Genomic DNA, 22,196 nt, shown 5'->3' on the forward strand with positions numbered 1-22,196 from the left:
TGCTGACCATGGCCCGGGGCGCACGGGGCTGAGAGGAAGCTCAGACATGTCTCCTACAGCCACCTCCTGACTCAGGTGTCCAGCTGGCTCTCTCTGTACCAAGTCAACTGGCAGCGAAAAATATCAGAATTGGGAATCGAACAGCCTCACCCATAGGAAATGTGAAAACAGTGTTGGAGGAGGCTCAGCCCACAGCAAGGCTTTCCCAGATGTCACAGCAATGATGCACGAGTTCCTACGGCAAACCCCAGCAAGCGTGCACAGGAAGAAAGAGAAGCTGCCCCTGGACCTGGTGGGGGTACTGGGGTCTCGGTCCTGAGCAGTGGCCTGTCCGCCCAACGGCAAGTGGAGGAAGAAGTGGTGTCCATCCATCCACCCCTCCAGCCACCCATCCATCCACCCATCCCTCCATCCACCCACCTATCCATCCATCCACCCATCCATCCATCCACCCACCTATCCATCCATCCACCCATCCATCCATCCACACATCCATCCACCCACCCACCCAGCAACCTATCCATCCATCCATCCACCCACCCACTCATCCACCCATTCATTCATCCATCCATCCACCCATCCACCTATCCATCCCTCCATCCATCCATCCATCCACCCTTCCATCCATCCACCTATCCATCCCTCCATCCATCCATCCATCTGTCCATCCATCCACCCACCCATCCATCCATCCACCCATCCATCCATCCATCCATCCATCCATCCATCCACCCACCCATCCATCCCTCCATCCATCCATCCATCTGTCCGTCCATCCTTCTGTCTGTCCGTCCACCCATCCATCCACACATCCATCCATCCATCCATCCATCCATCCATCCATCCATCCATCCATCCATCCACATATCCATCCATCCATCCATCCACATATCCATCCATCCATCCACATATCCATCCGTCCATCCATCCATCCATCCATCCACCTATCCATCCATCCATCCACCCATCCATTCATGCATCCATCCATGCATCCATCCATCTATCCATCCGTCTGTCCACCCATCCATCCATCCATCCACCTATCCATCCATCCACCTATCCATCCATCCATCCATCCATCCATCCATCCATCCATCTCTCTCATTTCAGCTTTCAGAAAGGTTTCACAGAGCTCTGCAGATTTTCTCAGAGCAGAAATTGTCTGTAGGTCTGTGTGAAACAAATCAGATGGCAAAAACAAATTTTACAACTCAGTTTTCAGCAGGGTGTCCAGATAACAGGAGGTGAGGAACGAGAGACTGATTAATTACTTCAACATCCTGAAACTCCGGGGCGAGGCGAAGCGCAGCAGAGCATGGAAAGGCTATGAGACATCGCCAGGTAAGGAGGCTGACGGACACGGAGCCCTGGAGGGGCCGGCAGAGGCGGGGGCTGTGGGGTCACCGGTGGGTGCAGCGTGAGCAGGCGGTGGAACACGGGTCTGGCTTCCCACAGCCACCCGTGTCTGCCATGGTGGGGAGATGATGGGTCAAACGCAGCAGAGGAACAACGCAGAAGGAAAAGGTGGGATGGAGATGCTGTGACGGCTGAAGATGCCGTGGCTCAGCCTTACGTGTTCACCTGTGCGCCACGCTCTGCGGAGTGGAGACCTGGTCAGGTGTGCTGCAGAAAGGCAGCCAGGCTGGCTTGTCACCAGAAGGGATTTAGAGGAAATACAGAAAATATTAAATGTAAATTGCACATCTATGTGTGTGTGCGTGTGTTTTTATACACATATACATGTATGTAATACCTGTAAAACACCAATATGGGAAACCAGGAATTGCTAACCAGTTTGTCCCATGAAACCAGAAGAAGACAAGAAGTTACACTGAATGTCATCGAGAGGAGGACACAGCTCCTTGTGTGCGTGTGGCCGTGGTGTGTCCTGGAGCCACTCGGGCTCAGCAATAGTCACTGCCCGTGCTCTGCAAAGGGAACAATGTCTGTGTGCAGGTGAAGTGCTAATTAACAGGGTTATTAACGGGGTGGCTCAGGGGTAGCCCTGCTCTGACAGGTCTGAAGCAGCCGGGACGGGACAGGACAGGACAGCCCCGGGAGCGGGCAGGGGACAGCGCAGCCACCGCCCTGCCGGCCCTGACCCCGGGGACACCAGCCCTGCCGCTGGTGACGGCTCCAGGCTGCTGCGGTCCCTGCTGGGCAGCACTGCGGCAGCTGGATCCCTCCGCATGTGCAGCGCTGTCTCCTGACCAGCTTCACATAGACTTTCCCACCTCCCAGCAGCTGTCCCCCCAAAAGCCCTGTCCCACACGTCCCGCCCCGTGGTCCAACCTCAGTCCCTCCAGTTCCCCCACAGTGGTCCCAGTTTGCTCCCATGTCCACAAGCACTGGCTGAGCAGCAGCTGCTCCCAACGGGCAGGAAGGGCAGGGGCTGCAGGCAGTTTCAAAAATGGGGCAAAGTTGATCAATGTAGAGCAAATATGACAAAATAGCCTAGGGTATGTTCTTACCTGTTGCATGAAGGAGACATTTCTACAGCAATGCAGGTGATGTTCTAGCCCAGTGTTTGCATAAGGGTAATATGGAGGCAGTGTCTTAAAGCTGAATTCTTTTCTAATTCAGTGTAGCTGTTACTGGGAGTTTTTGAAGTTTTGTTTAAGTAGCCTAATACTTTTATGTAAAGAGCATTAAATTTTGCTATGTATAAATTTTTGTAACCTAACAGTGAATCAATATTTTCTATCAGTGCCAAGGGCTTCCTGTAGTTACATCCAAGTGTTATTTATAGATAATAGACCTCACTTGTGCACGCTTATTGGAAAACAAGACCTACAGCTACTCCCTACCCGCGCAGTGTTTGCAGGCAGGACGGGCAGCAGCTGCAGGCGCGGGCACCCCTGTCCCTCACAGGGACCCCGGCCCCATCTCCCTCCTCCATCAGCTTGACCAAGAGGTGCTGCTGACAGGCTGGGATAGTGCAGAGAGAGGTTTCACAGCACCCCAGGCTGTTAGTGACCCCCGTGTGTCCCCAGCCCCCCCTGCTCCCGCAGGGTCACAGCAGATCACACAGGATCCCAGGGGCTGCAATGGCTCACAGAAGGAGACTCCACACCCGCTCTGGGCAGCCTGGGCCAGGCTCTGGCACCTCCAGCAAACAAGGTTCTGCTCGTGTTCACATGGAGCCTCCTGTGTTTCAGTCTGTGCCCGCTGCCCCTCACCCTGGCCTTGGGCACCACTGAACAGAGTCTGCTCCATCCTGACACCACCCTGACACACTGATCATTGATCACATCCCTCTCAGCTCCTCTTCTCCACTCCGCAGCCCCAGCTCTCTCAGTGTCTCCTCACACAAAGATGCTCCAGACCCCTCAGCATCTCCGTGTCCCTCCCTGGACTCTCTGCAGTGGTTCCTTGTCCCTCTTGACCTGGGGAGCCCAGCACTGGCCCCAGTTCTGCAGATGGGGCCTCCCCAGGGCACAGGATCGCCTCCCTCCACCTTTCATGAACATATTTCTTTCACGTTTGCCAGCAGAGGTGGCAGAGAAGCCCCAGACATTGCAACCCACATCCCTGCAAGGAGGGAGGGGACGTGTCAGCAGATGCTCCGGGAAGGCGAGGTACCAGCACTGCGCCCCCGTACTCACAGGTGTCAGACACGCTCTCCTCCTCCCCCTCCAAACTCGCTCAAAACACAAGAGGACTGGAAGCATTGGGTCACCGATTGCACTGTGTGTCTGGAGATGTGAGCCACACTCCTACAGCCTCCAGGGCAAGGGCTGGACGTGCAGACGGCCAGGACCTTCTGGTGTCCCGTGGAGGGGAGCGCTGCGTCGCACACCCACGTCTTGTGGGACACCGCGTCAGTGCCTTCATCCAGTCCATCCTCATCCCCAGGGAACACTTCAATGAGACCCCACCTCCTGTGACACTGAACACGGCCACCTGTGGGGCGGAAACTCACGGGGAATCAAGCTCCGTTTGTCCCGTGCTCACAAAACTCCTGCCTTTTTAAAATCAGGCACACAATGCCATGGAACCAGGAGCTACGGCCTCGGGTGGCGCTTGAGATGGGGTGACACTGGTGAGGAAACCATGGTGTTCAGAGCTGCCTCAAGAGCAATCCTGTCTGTGCCCACGCAGTATCCACGGGTGCAGGAGCTGAGGACAGAGAAGGCTCAGGGATCCTGTTCCCCTGCAGGGAATGGGGAGCTGTCCCCTCCCCAAAACACAAGAGTTTCTCACCCCGATGGGCTGTGGCCTGTGAACCAAATAGGCACACAGAGCTCAGCTGCTGCCGGCTCATGTGATGCAAAAGGGTTCTGTCACCGAACTGTGTGCCTGGTGTGACGCGGAGCAGCGCTCAGGGCAGGCAGAGTATCCCAGCTCTGGTGTGAGCGGCTGGCGTCCCGTGGTGCGCAGGGAAGCACTCGTTCCTCGTCCTTGCCCGGATCCTGTTGTCACACGCCTTTGCCACTGAGCGGTGATTTTGTGAGACACCCCAAAGCGTGTGCGGGTGCGTTTGCCGACAGGTCCCGCATTGCACCGTGGCTGGAGCCGGTGATGCTGCGGCGCCATGAGGAGCCACGGCACTCCAGAAAAGGCTTCCTGCACCTTTCCAGGAATCGCAGAATGCGTTGGGCTGGCAGGGACCTTCACACGTCACCCACTCGATCCCTCTGCAGTAAGCAGCCGCGTCTTCAGCCAGACCAGGTTGCTCAGAGAATCTGACGGCACGCAGCTAAGGAGGCAGACTGTGAGTGCTCTGTCCAGGTAAGTGCACCAACAAAGCAACACGTTCACCAGCCCTGCGTGTCTTGTTTTGTACAGAAATCCTGCCTGGGGGTCTCAGTTCTGCTGGTACTGGTGCCGCCGGAGGACGCGCGCTGGCTCCGGCAACGCGCGGCACCATCAGCCGCGGCGTGCTCAGCCGGTGAGCCGCACCACCGCGCTCACCACGCCGGCAGGAGCGGAAAAGCAAGAACCTTGCAGCCGCTGTGGCACAGGATTAGTGCGGGGATGTCACACTGGAGAGCAGACACTCCTGACACAAATCCTGGGGTGATCAGTGAGGGAGATGTCAGCTCTAACGATAACCCCGCTCAAAAAAATAAAGTAAACTTTCAACCAATTATTAAAAAATCAAACGGATTCTGCTGGCATAATCTGACAACATACTGATGGTGGGAGCAGACACGCATCAGGATAAAGGAAAATCCCACCAGTAGAGTGCAGTCTCATTAGATAAGCTGCTACCTTGTATAGCACAGACGTTTCATGACAGAGGAGAGTACCGCAGGGCCCTGCACCCCCAGGTTACTGCAAAACCCCATTAGGATCAGACGGTTGTGCGCTCCCGCCCTCGCCAGCGCTCTTGATAAAGCTTCCGTCAGATAAAGGAGGCTCCCACCTCCCAGGGCCACGATGGGGAAGAAGTGCCATCATGGACAGACAGACAGACCCTTTGTGTTGGCAGCCGTGCCGTGTCGCGGTGACGCCGGTGTCCCCGTGCTCTGCCTGCGGTCACACCGGGGTCACAGCGCAGGTCTGACCCTGCGGGCCGTGCTCCTCCTCACCGCGGGGCGCGGGGGACGCGCCGCGACCGCCCCGCGTGCCCGGCACCGCCTGCGAGCAGCACGAGGAGTCAGAGCGGGACCCTGGGACGTTAACTCCGCTTCTGCTCTGTCTGCAGATGTGTTTTCTGTACTGGTATGACTCTGCGCTCAGTTCCAGGGATAACGCACCTATTTCCCCACACCATCCTGTACAAGCTCATGTCTTCCTTTGTTTTTGTTGCCCACACACAGTCCTATACCTAGCTGTGTTCATTTTGTGATTATAAAGCAGATTGAGACCAGGTCTCCGGCAAATTTAAACAGCAGTCACAGGAGGCTCTGAGGTGGAAATGCTCATCCTAAAACACTACCCAAAATCTACAGCACCAATTGCTGGCCACATGTAGCGCCCCTTCTCCATGATGGAACGGGCACCCAGCTCAGCCCTTGCCGTGGGGTGATGTCCGAACAGGGTCTCTGACGGTAGCAGAACAGAGGGCCCTGTGGGCGACAAGCGCTGCTCCTGGAGCTCCAGTTGGGTGGCTTGTTCCTCTTGGCTGGCGTGTCCCCACTCTCGCTTTGGAGCGCATGTGCTGCTCAGAGCGCCGGGCTGGGTCCCAGCAGGGTGCACCACAGCCCCCCCGTGCCTGCTTGGCCAGCAGACGCAAGTGCTTATGTGACTCCTCCGCAGACAGAAGAGGTCGGAGCTCAGAAAGGAGCTCTGGGTGACCACAGCAAAACAGCATGTGACAGGACCCGCCACTCCGTGTGCCGGCCCAGACACCCAGCCAGGCCCCGTGTCCTCTCTCCAGGCGTGCACTGCATGTGTGCACCGCAGAGGTGCTCCGCCTGTGCTACAGAGGTGCTCCATGCGTGGAACAGAGTCAGAGAACAACCACAGAACAGCTGGATTGAAGGGACCTTCAGACCCCCCCAGCCCCCCTGCCATGACAGGGACATCTGCACCAGCTCAGGGTGCTCAGACCCCGTCCAGCCTGGCCTGGGATGTCTCAGGGATGGTTCAGCCACCACCTCTCTGGGTACCTGGCACAGGCTCTCACGACCCTCAGGGCAACAATTCCTTCCCCATGACAGGCCTGAACCTCTTACCCCTTGTGCTATCGCAAAGGTGACTGTGGCACAAGTGACCCAGGAGAAACACATGGGCACACTGCAGGGGTGTTCTGTGCATGCACTGCACGGTTGCACTGCAGGGTTACACGGCAGGGTTGCACAGCAGGGTTGCACAGCAGGGTGCACAGCAGGGTGCACAGCTGGGTGCACAGCAGGGTGCACTGCAGGGTGCACCGCAGGGTGCACAGCTGGGTGCACGGCAGGGTGTGCTGCAGGGTTGCACAGCAGGGTGCACGGCAGGGTGTACGGCAGGGTTGCACGGCAGGGTTGCACGGCTGGGTTGCACGGCAGGGTTGCACCGCAGGGTTGCACGGCAGGGTGCACGGCAGGGTTGCACCGCAGGGTTGCACGGCAGGTTGCACGGCAGGTTGCACGGCAGGGTGCACTGCAGGGTGCACAGCAGGGTGTGCTGCAGGGTTGCACGGCAGGGTGCACGGCAGGGTGCACTGCAGGGTGCACGGCAGGGTTGCACGGCAGGGTGCACGGCAGGGTGCACTGCAGGGTGCACAGCAGGGTGTGCTGCAGGGTGCACGGCACGGTCGCACCACAGGCCGCACCGCAGGGCCGCTCCCCGCGCCGTCCCGCCCCTCCCGCCGCCGGCCGCGCGCGGGCCGGTCCCCGCGGGGCGGAGCGGCCGCTCGGGGTCGCTGCGCGGCGGAGCGGGGCGGTTAAACGGCCATGGCGGTGTTCGTGACGCGGCGGATCCCGGCCGAGGGGCTGCGGGTCCTGTCGCAGGCCGCCGGGTGAGCGCGGAGCCGGGCGGGGTGGGCCAGTGCCGGTGCCGTGGCGGGCCCGGCGCCGGTGGCGGTGCCGGTGGTGGTGCCGGGCCCGGTGGCGGTGCCGGTGGTGGTGCTGGGCCCGGTGGCGGTGCCGGTGGCCGTGGCGGTGCCGGTGGCGGTGCCGGGCCCGGTGGCGGTCCCTCGGCGGTGGCCGTGCCGGTGCTGGGCCCGGTGGCCGTGGCGGTCCCTCGGCGGTGGCGGTGACGGGCCCGCTCCCGCAGGTGCCACGTCCAGCTGTGGGACTCGGAGGAGCCGGTGCCGCGGGCCGAGCTGCTGGCGGGCGTGTCGGGGAAGCGGGGGCTGCTCTGCCTCCTGTCCGACCGCATCGACCGCGAGGTGCTGGACGCGGCCGGTGGGTGCGGCCCCGACGCTCTGCTCCCCGTCCGCCTCCCCTTCCCTTCCCGACCTCTCCTGTCCCCTTCTGCTCCTCTCCCGTTCCCCTCCCGTTCCCATCCCCTTTCCCCGCGTCCCCCCCCGTCTGCTCCCACGCCCCGCCGCGACCCCTCGGGTCCTCTCCCGTTCCTCTCCCCTTCTCCTCCCGTTCCCCCTGCGTCCCGCTCCCGTCCCGCGCCCCCCTCTCGACCCTTTCCATGCCCATCCCGTGCCTCTCCCGCTCCCCTCCCGACCCGTCTCGTCCCCCTCCCCGTGCCCTCCTCCTATTCCGTTCCTGTCCCCGCCGTCGGGGCGACGCTGGGCAGCCGCGAGCTGACGGTGTCTTGCAGGGCCCGGCCTGAAAGTGATCAGCACGCTGTCCGTGGGGTTTGACCACCTCGCCCTGGACGAAATTAAGAAGCGGTAACCGCCGACCCCCTGCCCCGTGCGGGACGGCCCGGCCGAGCAGGGGGAGGAGGGGAAGCTCTGTATGCGGCAGAGCCGCAGGTCGCTTGGGCACGGGGCTGGCAGGTGGAACGTGGGCTGGACGGGGTGTGTGACCTGCACCTCTCTCTTGCTGGGGTACTGTTGGGGTCACCCCAGCTGGGGCTGGAGGGGCCTGCGGATGCTGGAGTGAGACTAGGATAACCCCTGCAGAGGAGGAGCTGAGGAGCCCAAAGGGATGTCGTCCTGCACGTGGTGCTGCAGATAGCTGGGGATGTGTAGCGTCAGCAGCTTGCCCAGAAACGTCGAGGTATCTCCCCAGGGCTGGCAGCGTTACCCCAGAAACCTGTGCTTGCCTTGCAGAGGGATCCGCGTGGGGTACACGCCTGACGTGCTGACCGACGCCACCGCGGAGCTCTCCGTGGCTTTGCTCCTGGCCACGTGCCGCCGGCTGCCCGAGGCGGTGGAGCAGGTGAAGAAGTGAGTATCCAGCTGCAGGGGGCTGGCTCCGAGCCCGCAGCCCCGGGCTGCAGGACACAGCGTGCCCCGCTGCACGGATGACACTGGGCTGCAGCCAGTCTCACCCGGCTTGCACCGAGTACCTCGCGGGCCAAGGTGGAGTTCCCCGCAGTTCCGTGACTTTGGAGACGTGCTGCGCAGGGGCCGCGCGGGCAGAACTCCCGTCTGTGTGCGGGGCAGCAGGGCTGCGGGACAGGGCAGCGGGGACACACAGACCCCTCGGGAGGGCACGCAGGGGGCGTCTGGCCAGAGCCCACCGACGGGCAGTCGTTCAGGGCTGCGGTCGGCGGTGCTGAATTGAGTCGGTCCCGAGGCCCAAGCAGGTTCCTGCAGGAGACCAGCACGGTCACGGCCGCGGGAGCCGCGGGGCGGGGGGTGCACCCTGTGCGTGCAGGGCTGGCCCTGCGGCGGCGGGAGCCGGCGTGCCTGCCCACGTGCTGCGCTGGGCTCGCCCTTGCTGCTGTCTGACGGCTGCTCTGTCTCGCTCTCTGCTAGTGGTGGCTGGACAACATGGAAGCCCTTGTGGATGTGTGGCTATGGTCTGTCTGATAGCACGGTGGGCATCATAGGTCTGGGAAGAATAGGTAAGTGCAGGTCAGGCACGAGATTTGTGTCTCCAGTGAGGGCAGGGTGGTTTCGGAGGTTCAGCCAAGGTGGTGTCCAGCATGCTCACCTCTTAAAATCTATGAGAACAACAAAGAGGCCTGGGTAGAGCCTCTCTGAACAGCAGTCTTGACTCATCAAGCCTAAAACTTAAAGTTTAAAGCATTCAAACACATCCAGTGCATGTGAATGCTACAGCAAACTGGACATTGTCCCCTCGATTGTCAGTCAAACAAATCCCCTGACAAAGTCCAAGATGGAGTGCTTGCCATCCCTTCGGTTGTGGACTTTGTCAGCAGATGGCTATTCCTTCCCTCACTTTTCGGGTTGCTCCCTCGGGCAGGTTCGGGTTTCCTGTCGCGCGGCTCCCTTTGTGCAGGTTCAGTGGGGCCGGGAGCTCCTGCCGGCGTGGGAGCAGCGGACGCGGTGGCGGCAGCACCGTGACCCGTGGGCCGCGCGCTCTGTGAGCTGCTGCGCGCCAGCTGCACCGCGCGAGCTGGCGCAGGACAGGCTGCCGGGCTGCACCGACCGGTGCCGGTCCCTGTGCCGCACAGCGGTGCAGGTGCCGCTGCAGCGGCTGGACCGTCCTCTCGCTCCCAGGACAGGCCGTTGCCCGCCGCCTGAAGCCCTTTGGAGTCAAGAAGTTTCTGTACACTGGCAGTCGCCCAAAACCTGAGAACGCTGCGGAGTTTGGGGCCGAGTTCGGTAAGAAGGGCGCCGGAGCGGGGCCGGGCGGCCGAGCACTGTGCCTGGGGCGGCTCCAGGGCTGACACCCCGCGGGGTGGCCCGGGCGATGGAGGGTGTGAGCTGGACGTTCTGGGCTCTCCTCGCTGTCACTGGCATGAACCGCTGTGAAGGCACCAAAGGAGGGAATGGTGAATCCCAGATGTGCCGGTGTGATGGCGGAGAGCGGGGGGACACCTGTGTCCTTTGATCCCAGGCACACGTGGGACACCGGGCTCTGCCTGACCGCTCGTCGTGACCAGGGACTGTGGCTGTTTCTGCTGCTTTTGCCTTTCATCGTCCCCTGCGTCCCTCTGTGATTCCCAGTCAGTCCTCTTCCCACAGGGAAGTGGGACATAAGGGACGAGGAGGGGACAGTGGCCCCTGGGAGCAGAGGAAGGGTCGTGAGCCCATCCCCATGGGGACCGCAGGTCTCACAGAGGGTGGCTGTTCCTTGCTGCAGACAAACACTGTCTGTAACCTCCCGCGTTAAAATGCAGGTCACAGTGCAGCCAGGCCTGGGAATGTCTCTCGGTTGTTGAACGGGACTCTTCTGTGCGCCTGGTAGAGTCCTGAGTCTTGCATCAAGTGCTAATATTTCAAGCAGAAGCTGTTTCTAGTTGGTACATTTTGAGCAAAGCCTTCAGCAGCCCTTGTCCTGCTCCTTGTGCTTTCCTGCCCTCGCATGCAGGGGTGAGAGGGGCACACGTCATTACTATTTAGGTAGATTTAATGCTGGTATATACTGCTGCTTTCACATTTTGCTCTCTGAATATGAAATACATACCAGAGCCGCCTTTGAGCGAGACGGCTGAAGCATCACTAGGTTCCTCTTTGGCTTGATGTTAATTGTAAAGGGAAGCAAAGCGCTGCAGCAGTGTCTGTGGGAAGGCGCGTGGTCTCTGTTCAGTGTCTGCGGGTCCCTGTGTCTCCCTGTGTGTGAAGGGCCGGCCGGGTCTCGGCAGAGCAGAGCTGGCTCACGGGGACCACGAGGGGCCAGGGGGCTGCAGAGCTCGTCGGGGAGGTGCCCACGCGGAGCCGTGACCCGAGTTTCTCCATTAGTCCCGCTCACCAGGCTGGCCGAAGAGTCGGACTTCGTTGTGGTGACCTGTGCTTTGACTCCGGCCACCCAGGGAATGTGCAACAAGGACTTCTTCAGCAGGATGAAGAAGACCGCTGTGTTCGTTAACACGAGCAGGTAATCACAGCCCAGTCTCCTGCATGCTGTGGTTGTAGGGGGGACACGGTAGGCTGGCCACACCTCCCTCCATTGCTGCCTGCACCTCCATGGCTGCCTGCACCTCCCTCCATTGCTGCCTGCACCTCCCCCATTGCTGCCTGCACCTCCATGGCTGCCTGCACCTCCCTCCATTGCTGCCTGCACCTCCATGGCTGCCTGCACCTCCCTCCATTGCTGCCTGCACCTCCCTCCATGGCTGCCTGCACCTCCCCCATTGCTGCCTGCACCTCTGTGGCTGCCTGCACCTCCATTGCTGCCTGCACCTCCCTCCGTTGCTGCCTGCACCTCCCTCCATGGCTGCCTGCACCTCCATGGCTGCCTGCACTCGGGCACTTCTCTGCCGCGTCCAGAGCAGGAGCAGCTCATCACTCTGGGAGGGTCGGGCACATCCAGGAGGTTCTGAGCTCTGCTCGAGCAGCCCTGGGGACGCAGGTGCCACCGCCGCAGCCGTCCCAGCTGTCCCAGGCCTGGGCTGCGTGTCCCAGGGAGCCCGCGGGACGCTGTGCCGCAGCACGGGTGTCTCTGTGCCGGCAGGGGGGCCGTGGTGAACCAGCAGGACCTGTACGACGTGCTGGCCCAGGGCCAGATCGCGGCGGCGGGGCTGGACGTGACGACGCCGGAGCCGCTGCCCACGGACCATCCCCTGCTGTCCCTCAGGAACTGCGGTAGGTGGGCAGCCGGGCCGCGCCGCTCCGGCAGCCGGTGCCATGGGTGACCCCCGGCTGGGGACCCGTCCTCTGGTGCGGTGACACCCCCGTCCCCGTGAGGCCGCGCTGCAGAGCGCTGACCGTGGGAGGACGGGCCGGGCCGGTGCCGTCAGCGGAACGCAGGGACCACTGCACAGTGCGGGGAGCTGCTCGGGGAAGGGCCTCATCAGCCTGACACCAAACAAGCCTAAGAGGTGTTTTAACTGTCCAGAGAGCAGCTGAGATCAGCTCATTTTTGACACCTTCCTGATGGGTCTCCATTCCATGGGCTGAGGCATGGGGTGAAATTCACAGAGGGGTCTGACACCAGCAGGTGCCTGAATGAGAAACCAGTCCTGCCCATGCCCTGCCACGCTCTGGTGTTCTGCAAGCTCCTGGGTGCATATTCTGCTAGAAAAGCTCCCCATGTGGCTATAGAGCTGTGTGCTGAGCCTGCCCGGAGGAATCACCCTCATGCAGCTGCTGCAGGACTCTGCCCCTGGCCCATGCAGTGTGAGCCGGGGCTGCCAGGTGCAGGATCGGCGCGTGTGCTCAGAGGACGGTTCATTCAAGGGCTGGCCTTGTCCTGCCGCCCCCGTTCCGCAGCCGATGGCAGCAAGACAGGCGTCCCCAGCTGCAGAGCCCCGCGAGCGCTCCTGCTGCGGGCGAGCCGGGCTCCTCTGCAGACGCTCTGGCTGCATCCCCTGGACGGCCCAATGCAACTTCGGCTGCGGAACTGGAGCCTGGCAAGCTCAGGCAGGCTGTTTGCTGGGTAGGGACGGGCACCGGGCAGGTTGGGTTCTCCCGGGATCCTCAGTGCTCTCCTGGGATCCTCCGTGTTCTCCCGGGATCCTCAATGTTCTCCTGGGATCCTCCGTGTTCTCCCGGGATCCTCAGTGCTCTCCTGGGATCCTCAGCGTTCTTGGTTCAGAACGTCCCAGAGCTGTGTGGCAATCAGAGAACACCGTGCAAATTTCACCGCGTGTTCGTCTGCCGCAGGGCTGGTATTGTATGTGTCCCGCTGACGGTGTCCGTGCAGGACGGTGAGTGCCCAGCCTGGACACAGACCCGCTTCTGGCTGACCGTGGCGTGGAGGACTTAAAAACAGCTCAGTTAGCCATTTATCAGATGTGCTTTCCAGTCCTCAGTGTCTGGTGATGTTGTTCGACACTCCATGTCCAATGTGAGCTCCTGGTGGAGCAGCAGCTGGTGCAGGACCCGGGTTGGCTGTGAGAGCCCAGCGAAGGTGGGCGGTGAGTGAGTGACCGTCCTGTCCCCGCAGTGATCCTGCCGCACATCGGGAGCGCCACCCACGCCACGCGGAGCACCATGGCCGTGCTGGCGGCTGACAACCTGCTGGCCGGGCTGCGGGGGGACCCCATGCCCGCCGAGCTGCGGCTGTGACGGCCGAGCACCACGAGCCCCGGGAGCCGCCGCGGTGAGGCCGGTGCCCGGGAGCTGCCGCCGGCTGCAGGACCAGCGGGGCTCCCGGGGAAGCCTGGCCGAGCGCGCTGTGCTCCTCACCGCCGTGCAGCCGCGGGGAACCGCGCGGGGGCATTAAAGAGAAACAGTGAATGTGTCGAGCTCATGTCGTTTGTGAGCGGGTGTCCCTGGGTGCAGAGCACACGGTGCTGCAGAGCACACGGTGCTGCAGGGCTGCAGGTCCCACGGCGCAGAACAGACACGGACCTGCTGGAGAGGGGCCAGAGCAGCCCCAGGAATGACCCGAGGCTGGAACAGCTCTGCTGGGGACAGGGGAGAGAGCTGGGCTGTTCAGCTGGAGAAGAGAAGCTCCGGGACACCTTAGTGCACCTTTCAGTGCTTAAAAGGGGCCCATGAGAAAGATGGGACAGACTTTAGAGCAGGGGCTGTTGTGACAGGACAAGGGTGATGGTTTAAACTAAAGGAGGGAGATCCAGGCCGGACATGAGGAAGGAATTGTTGCCCCTGAGGGTGGTGAGAGCCTGTGCCAGGTACCCAGAGAGGTGGTGGCTGAACCATCCCTGAGACATCCCAGGCCAGGCTGGACGGGCTCTGAGCACCCTGAGCTGGTGAAGGTGTCCCTGTCATGGCAGGGGGGCTGGGGAGCTGGGGAGGGCCCTCAAACACAAACCATCTGTGGTTCTGTGTCACAGCGGGCACTGGATGGTGTTTGGCCCCAATTCAGAAGACACATGCAGCGTGGGGGCTGGTTTGTGCTTTGCAAGCCAGCGTGTCGCACCATAAGGAGCTGCCACTGCAGTGTCTGTCCTCGAATCCAGGCGTGGGGTGTCAGCGTGGGACCCCAGGACACGGGGGTTCCTGGTCGGTGCAAGGACACGGCTGCCGGGGGAGCTGCTGCCAGCCCACTGCCAACCGTGTGTCCATTGTTGAACTGGCACCCAGGCACAACATTTCAGTTCTTCAGGTGTCTAAAGAGAAGCAGAAAAAGGCTTGCATGGCTCCCCTGGCATCTCCAGGTCTGCCTTCTGTACCCGCACCTGGCTCTGAAGCGCATTGCAAACAGGCCTTGGGGCGGGGAGGCTGCGCAGCCCCCCGGGCTCTGGCCTCAGCTGCTCCCCGGGCGGGCAGCGACACGTGTGAGCGCCAAGGGCCACCGGAGCGGCTGCCAGGGCTCCGGCTGCCGGAGAGCTCGGGTGAGCACGTTCCGGGGGCTCCGGGGGCTCCATCTCTGCTGCGGCGACTGTTCCGCTCGTGTGCACGGCGTGGAACCGCCTCTCCCTGCCCGCGCTCCCCAGCAAGCGGCTGCTCCGCTGGGGACACAGCGGGCGGCTCCCGGGCCGCTGCTCCGCGCCGCCGGCCGTGCCCACGGGAGGACCGCGTGCCCGAGGGCACCGCGCCTTCCCGAAACGGAGGAGCGGCTGCGGTGTTGCAGGTAGGAGCCATTTAACACGTTTAAAGCTTGTCAGAAATCCCGCTTGGAACGCGTGCGTGTTGGGTGTGACCCCAGGCACCTTGGGAGGGGTTGGGGAGGACACCTGCAGGTTTTCGGGGATGCCCACCTTCCCTCTGCAGCGGGATGTGCCCGGCGAGCGCGTACATCGCAGCACCCGTCATGCGCCCGAGGGCGGGAGCAGCTCGCTCCTCAATTTATTCAGGGGGGACTTGGCTGTGAGCTTGCGAAGTTTTCTTCCCAAGAGCAAGGAGTGAGCGGAACCCTGTCCCAGCACTGCCCGCTTCCTCGGGCGCTTGCTCGGCAGGGGAGGTCCCCTCGGACCCCCGCAGCAGGTCCAGTGCTTCCCGGGCCACCGCGAGCAAGCCCAGCTCAGGGGGCGGCTCTTGCCCTGCTGGGACTGAGCCCTTTGGCGTCCTGGGGAGTCCTGGCTGGTTGGAGCCACCGGTGCTCCCGTGGTCTAGTCCAGCAATTCCCATCCTGTGCAGCCAGCGCCTGGGGAGCCGTTCTGAAAAGGTCACCAGACAGCAAACACCCGGCTGGGATCTTCATAATGAAAGGCAAAGATGTGATGAACAGGCTGCCCGGGGCAGTGCTGGAGTCACCATCCCTGGAGGGGTTCAAAAGTGTTTAGATGAGGTCCTCAGGGCCATGGTTTAGTGCTGGAGTTAGGCTGGGTTATGGTTGGACTTGATGATCCTGAGGGTCTCCTCCAACTGAAATGATTCTATGATTCTGTGCTTCGATGTATAGGATTGTGGCATTTTGAAATCATCAGCCAAGTGTGTTAAACACATTAGTCACGTTACTTCACTGGAGTTGTACCAGAGATGTGTCCTGGGCCCAGTCCTGCAGCGACAGCCACAGCTGGACACATCTGTGGGTTTGTGTTCCCCGTGTATGAACACACGTATGAAGCCAGCTCAATTTCACTTCTTTTCGTGTTCTGCCTCTGCAGGGCGGTGGGGAGGCCTTGGCGAGCACAGGCTGTGGGCTGGTGGGGGCCGGGATGGGGGTCCGGTGGCCCAGCCCTGCCCGGCGCTGGCCAGGCTGCTCGGGACACGGGCCAGCCCGGCCATGTCCCCATCCCTGCATCCCACTGGCGCCGGTGGAGCTGTCACAGACCTGCCGGTCACGGCCACGCGGTGTCCCTGCCGCATGGCGTGGAAACGGCGCTCAGCCCCCGTTCTGCAGGATGAGCGCCCCGGGTCCCCCAGCGCTGCCCATCAGGCTCCAGCTCTCGGCGAGCGCTGCCCGCGCCCCTGGACTTTGCGGTGAGAAAAAGATCAACACGGAGCCTCAGCTGCTGGACGGGTGGAAACCGGAGCTTCTCTGAGACGGGGGCGCAGGGGAGGGGGAGTGGAGGCGTCTCAGTGCAGCTCGGGAGCTGCTCGGGGCTCCCCCGCGCTGCCCGCAGCCCCTCGGCAGCCCCGGGGGGGCTCTCGGTGCCAGGGCGGGGGAAGGAAGAGCCTTGTGCCTTGTCCCGTGGGGGCACACAGCCTGGCCCCCCCAACGTGGCTTCCAGCGTCACCGCTCCCCACACAGCGAGACGGGCCGGGCGAGCGAGGGCGGCGGGAACAGTGCTGCAGCCGGACGGACGGACGATGGACGGAGAACAGCCGCTGGAGGGAAGCCCAGGACAGTCACCCGAAACGCGCCTGAACTGCGCAATTCACCGTCCGTTGCTGTGCAGCACAGGGAGGTCTCTGGCCAGGGTGAAGGAGAACGCACGAGTCCGACCCTGCGGGAGCAGCACAGTCCCGCGGTCTGCACCCCGTCCTGTGCCGGCCGGGCAGGGAGCCGCGCGGCGTCCGAACGCCCGCCAGCGTCCTCCGCCGAGCTCAAACACGGAGACGGTGCTGGAATCCAGTGCGCTCCGTCCTTCCCTTTCTGACCAGGGCAAGGGCTCTTCGTGCTGAATTCTCGGCTTGAATCTCTCTTGATGTTAAATGAACCATACACTCTCATAGCAATAATAGCTACTGGAAGATGTTCATTAATTAGTTATTGATGCTGGCTAGTTAAAGGAAGACCTTTGCTTTGTGCTTCGAAGAGTGTCTGACATGTTTATCAATATGTTTTGGCTCAAAGCCTTGCTGATCACTGCATGCTGCCCACCAGCAGCAGAAAGTGTCGGGAAGATTCTGATGAGGCCCGTGCTGACCAGGGGAGGTTTACGGCTGTGGTGGTGCATGGGGAGTGGGCTCCCAATCTCAACTGCCTGGGAAGTTTCCAACTGACGTAACAGAAATCAGAGGATTGACTTTGTTGTGATACCGGCTGTATCACACGGCGCACGCCTGGGAAGTTGTTTTGCTGGTCTGTATTTTTGAGACCTGTTGGTTTTCACAGCACCCCAGGCTGTTAGTGACCCCTGTGTGTCCCCAGCCCCCCCTGCTCCCGCAGGGTCACAGCAGATCACACAGGATCCCAGGGGCTGCAATGGCTCACAGAAGGAGACTCCACACCCGCTCTGGGCAGCCTGGGCCAGGCTCTGGCACCTCCAGCAAACAAGGTTCTGCTCGTGTTCACATGGAGCCTCCTGTGCTTCAGTCTGTGCCCGCTGCCCCTCACCCTGGCCTTGGGCACCACTGAACAGAGTCTGCTCCATCCTGACACCACCCTGACACACTGATCATCGATAACATCCCTCTCAGCTTCTCTTCTCCACTCCGCAGCCCCAGCTCTCTCAGTGTCTCCTCACACAAAGATGCTCCAGACCCCTCAGCATCTCCGTGTCCCTCCCTGGACTCTCTGCAGTGGTTCCTTGTCCCTCTTGACCTGGGGAGCCCAGCACTGGCCCCAGTTCTGCAGATGGGGCCTCCCCAGGCAGAGCAGAGGGGAGGAACAACCTCCCTGACCTGCTGCCCACACTCTTCCTCACACACCCCAGCTCCCGTTGGCCTCTTGGCCACAGGGCACGTTGGTGACTCACGCTCACCCTGTTGTCCCCAGAGCTCCCAGGTCCTTCTCTGCAGAGCTGCCTCCAGCAGGTCACCCAACCTGTGCTGGTTGGGGGGCTGTTCCTCCCCACGGGCAGGACCCCACACTGGCCCTTGCTGAATCCATCAGGTTCTCCCCTGCCCAGCCCTGCAGCCAAATCTTCTGACAGTAAAGATTCTGGTATTGGCTACTCCAATGCTGAAGGATATTTGAGAGGTTATTGTGATGTCTAATGATGTAAGAAATAGTTAAGAATAAATGAGTGGGTATCTGATCACTTGTATGGGATTTCTTGAGTATATTAAGAAATAGCCGCAAGCCTGTAAATGAGGCTGCCGGAGTCACCGAAGGACATTTCAGGTGCTGCATCTTGGAATTTCTTCGAGTACCTTCTGCCGCTGTCCATCATTTTGCTCGGCCAGGCACAGAATCGTCAGCGTGCCATTACTGAGAAGATTTGGGTTTCTAAAAATACTTAAGGAACTATAAATGATAACATGTTAACCTTGTCTCTCTGCCCCTGCTTAGAGGAACACGCGGCTCTCAGGAGGTGTGAGCGCGGCCGGTCAGACTCCAACGGGGTCTCGTGCTCGGTGGGTCCTGGGCACGCTCTGCGCCAGCAGCCACGAGCCCAGACCCTGTGCCCCCGCAGCGGAACAGGCGGCGCGGTGACAGGCAGCATGGGGACCGGTGGCGCAGTCACCGGCAGCACAGGGACTGGCAGCGTGGTGACCAGCGGTGCGGTGACCGGCAGCGCTGTGACTGGCGGTGCAGTGACAGGCGGCACGGCGACCGGCAGCGCTGTGACTGGCGGTGCGGTGACAGGCGGCACGGTGACCGGCAGCGCTGTGACTGGCGGTGCGGTGACAGGCGGCACGGTGACCGGCAGCGCTGTGACTGGCGGTGCAGTGACAGGCGGCACGGTGACCGGCAGCGCTGTGACTGGCGGTGCGGTGACAGGCGGCACGGTGACTGGCAGCGCGGTGACTGGCGGTGCGGCGACAGGCGGCACGGCGACCGGCAGCGCTGTGACTGGCGGTGCGGTGACAGGCGGCACAGTGACCGGCAGCGCTGTCCCGGGCAGGGAGCGGGGCCGCAGACGTCACAGCAGCGTTCCCACGAGGAATTCAGGAAGCAACAATGACAAGGGGCTGTGGATTTTACAGATGTCATGTGGATATTAAAATAATTTCAGTAAATGATAATAACTTGTTATGAAGAGGGTGTTCTACCAGGAGCAAAACTGTTCATGAGTGAAGAACAATCATTTCTCCGCAGGCTGGCATGCGGAGCAATAACCCCTTTGCCGGTGCCTTTCTGGCGCCGGTGGCGGTTTGCGGACGGTGCCGTGCACGCGGGGGCTCCGCGCACACGCGCCGCGGGGACGGGGGCGCGTGTCACCGCGCACAACGGGAGCGGCGCAGCCGTCCCGCAGAGCGGGGCTGGCGGCTGCGGGACCAGCGACCATCGCGCCCCTTGCTCAGGGGCCAGCCGACCACGGAACACCAGCGGTAAGCGTGGCTGAACTGCCCCAGAAGTGAGCGTGTTCGCTGGAGCGGTCCGGCAGACGGAGATCCTACCAACGTCTGAACCATCGCCAGGGACAGACCAGCAGGGGCTCCTGTTGCGGTCGCAGCGTTTCGCGGGCTGGATCACGAGCAGGGGTGCTCGTGGGCTGACCCGGGGGTGACCATCCTGGTGACCCGCGCGGTGCCCGCAGAGGACAGAGCACACAGCCCACTCTCTCCACCAGTTTTCCAAGGGAAACTTTGCCACAATCTTTCCAAAACTGTTTTCTCTGGCACAAACAGCGAGTCTGTAAAAGTAATTCCGTAGCGTAAGTGACACAAGGACCAGCCAAGCAGGGGCCCCTCGGACACACAGACGCAGTGCAGACGTGCAGCTCTGCCGCTGACAGTGCACGTTGGTTCAGTTGTTCCTTTTTATAGGAAGCTCCAGACTGCATTTATTTTCATGTTATTAAGAAAAACTAAAAGAGCACAACATAGCATTTAAATTGGAGACTGCTCCTTTTGTGCCTTTAAAACATCTGTTTAACTACCCCGATGTCTACTCAAGACATGAATTATGCTGTCATGTCACGCAATTTAGTCTCATCAGCACTAAGACATTTTATCAGACGAGCCGCCAAACCATCCTGCTGGGTGCCTTGCACTGCAGCCCTGGAAGGTCACTGATGGGCACTCAGGTGTTGTTGCCAGTGATGGTGCCATTACCCAGCCGGGTATCCTCGCTCGGTCGCCAGCACAAGCACACGCGCAGCACAAGACGAGGAAACATCAGCCATGTCCACGCACAAGTGGGGACGCTCCCGGAACCCCGAGGCTCTCCAGCCCCTGTCTGTGTGGGCGATGCAGACGACACGTCCCTTCCCAGGGGGCTGCAGGAGCAGGATCCCGCACCGGCCCGGCAGCGCGGGGCACCGCGACATCTCCAGCGGCACCTCCAGAGGTGGTGACACAGCCCAGCGGGCAGGCGGTGGCTCCACGGGCCACCAAACCACCCAAGCCTGACCAGCGCCGCTGCGGGGACGTGTGGCCGCGTCCCGCGGGGACAGCGCCGCTCCCGGAGCCATGGCGGGACAGCGCCGTCCTGCCAGAGCCCGCCCTGCTCCACACGGACCCGCCACGCTGGGGGGGCCTGTCGTCCCACCGCCCGCAGGAGTCAGCACAAAGAACAGCGTTTGCTCAACATCGCCATCAGGGACCCGGAGAACAGGTGTCCCGATAGAACTGTGCAGGGACTCGGAGAACAGGTGTCCCGATAGAACTGTACAGGGACCCGGAGAACAGGTGTCCCGATAGAGCTGTGCAGGGACTTGGAGAACAGGTGTCCTGATAGAACTGTACAGGGACTCGGAGAACAGGTGTCCCGATAGAACTGTGCAGGGACCCGGAGAACAGGTGTCCCGATAGAGCTGTGCAGGGACTCGGAGAGAGGCCTGAGAGGCCCGTTGTGCGGGACTCCGCACCCGGGCTGCAGGAACGGAGCCCTGTCCGGGAGCCGGACCTCACCTGCTGCTCCGCCAGACTCGCCCCAGCTCCCTGCTGCTGGGCCGATGAAGAGGAGCGTGAGCAGAGGCTCACAGAGGGTGCTGAGGTCACCCAGCGGACACGAAGAGACCCCCGACCGCGGGCAGCGCAGGCGCAGGTGGGCTCTGGCAAGCAAAGCGGGGACTCTTTGGGCCTGCGCAGTTAAGCCTGGATTGTGAAACAAAGGCGGAGATTGGCCTCGACCCATGGGAGTGAGGGGGTGGAAGAAGCATAAAAGATGGTTCCCCACGGAGCACTGTAGAGATCTCCCACCAGAGGATCAGGGACCACAACGGAGGACCGACAGGATGCTGTTTGGGACCCAGGACCACAGGGACACCTTTGGACCCGTGGGAATCCTCCTTCCCCTTTTTTTCTTTCCATTTTCTCCTCTTTCTCTATCGCGTGCCGCTTTACGGGCAAAAATAATAACATAACATTGTTTGATTGAATTATGACCCCTTGGCATTTTGGTTGCCTTAATTTTGCACTTTGAGATCAAGGCAAACGAACCATCATGGGTCCATCACCGGCAAAGCCCCCGAGGCTGGGGGGGACGCGGGCAGCACAGGGCGATGGCCTCCCGGACAGAACACGCACAGCGATCACGTAACACACGGAGCCCGACCATCTAATGCACAAGCATTGTTCAGTCAACCCACCATACGCTGTTGGCAAAGACACCGGGATAGCATAAACCAGTAAATGGAGCCAGACGCGGCAGCACAGACGCGCAGGGTTTATTTCCAGAAGTTCCACAATACCAACACACTGACACCTCCACAGACCTCCCTGCAGCGCTCGCAACGCGCGGCCCGGGCGCGCAGCCGGGGCGCCGAGCCCGCGGACACCGTCACCAGGACACCCGCGTGCCCCGCAGGGGACGCGGCAGAGGCGTCCCCAGGTTTGCTCCACACTGCAGGACGGGGGCGGCAGCGAGGGGACGCGGGCTCCCCGGACACCAGCTGGTAACCGAACTTAAAGCTGATGGTGCCGGAAACACTGCAAGTGGCATTACTTCTTAAAGAACGAAGAAATAAGTCCTCCTGCACAAGGTCTGGTATTTCACAATGACGTGAAAATGTTTATAAAAAGAGATCGAAAGTCCGGTTAAAATACGGTTACCTGCTCATATGAGTTCTCAGTTACTCCAGTGCTCTCACACAGATGCTTTATTCCTAATGCATCACACGAATTCGAGGAATTCACATGTGCAATAGGAAACAAATAGAAAATGTAAAAAAACCCCTATTTTAAAACCAAAACATTAGAAATGCAAGGAAGATGAAACAGT

General features: G+C 61.1%; 1 protein-coding gene across 1 annotated transcript; it reads left to right on the forward strand.

Annotated features, from left to right (window-relative positions):
- The first annotated feature begins 7,239 nt into the window (after positions 1 to 7,239).
- On the forward strand, positions 7,240 to 13,588 carry GRHPR (glyoxylate and hydroxypyruvate reductase). The gene is made up of 9 exons (XM_082074989.1): positions 7,240 to 7,390; positions 7,648 to 7,778; positions 8,149 to 8,221; positions 8,606 to 8,722; positions 9,257 to 9,345; positions 9,965 to 10,069; positions 11,150 to 11,285; positions 11,862 to 11,992; positions 13,296 to 13,588. Exons 1-9 carry the CDS (start codon positions 7,326 to 7,328, stop codon positions 13,415 to 13,417), a joined length of 969 nt encoding a protein of 322 aa, XP_081931115.1. The 5' UTR covers positions 7,240 to 7,325; the 3' UTR covers positions 13,418 to 13,588.
- The last annotated feature ends 8,608 nt before the right edge of the window (positions 13,589 to 22,196 follow it).

Source organism: Streptopelia decaocto (assembly GCF_964273445.1).
Source record: "Streptopelia decaocto genome assembly, chromosome: Z".
Lineage (NCBI taxonomy): Eukaryota > Metazoa > Chordata > Aves > Columbiformes > Columbidae > Streptopelia > Streptopelia decaocto.

Coding starts and splice junctions, on each gene's coding strand:
- GRHPR (XM_082074989.1), top strand. CDS start 7,326: ATGGCGGTGTTCGTGACGCGGCGGATCCCGGCCGAGGGGCTGCGGGTC. Junction 8,222..8,605: donor CTGGACGAAATTAAGAAGCG/GTAACCGCCGAC, acceptor CTTGCCTTGCAG/AGGGATCCGCGTGGGGTACA. Junction 9,346..9,964: donor CATAGGTCTGGGAAGAATAG/GTAAGTGCAGGT, acceptor TCTCGCTCCCAG/GACAGGCCGTTGCCCGCCGC.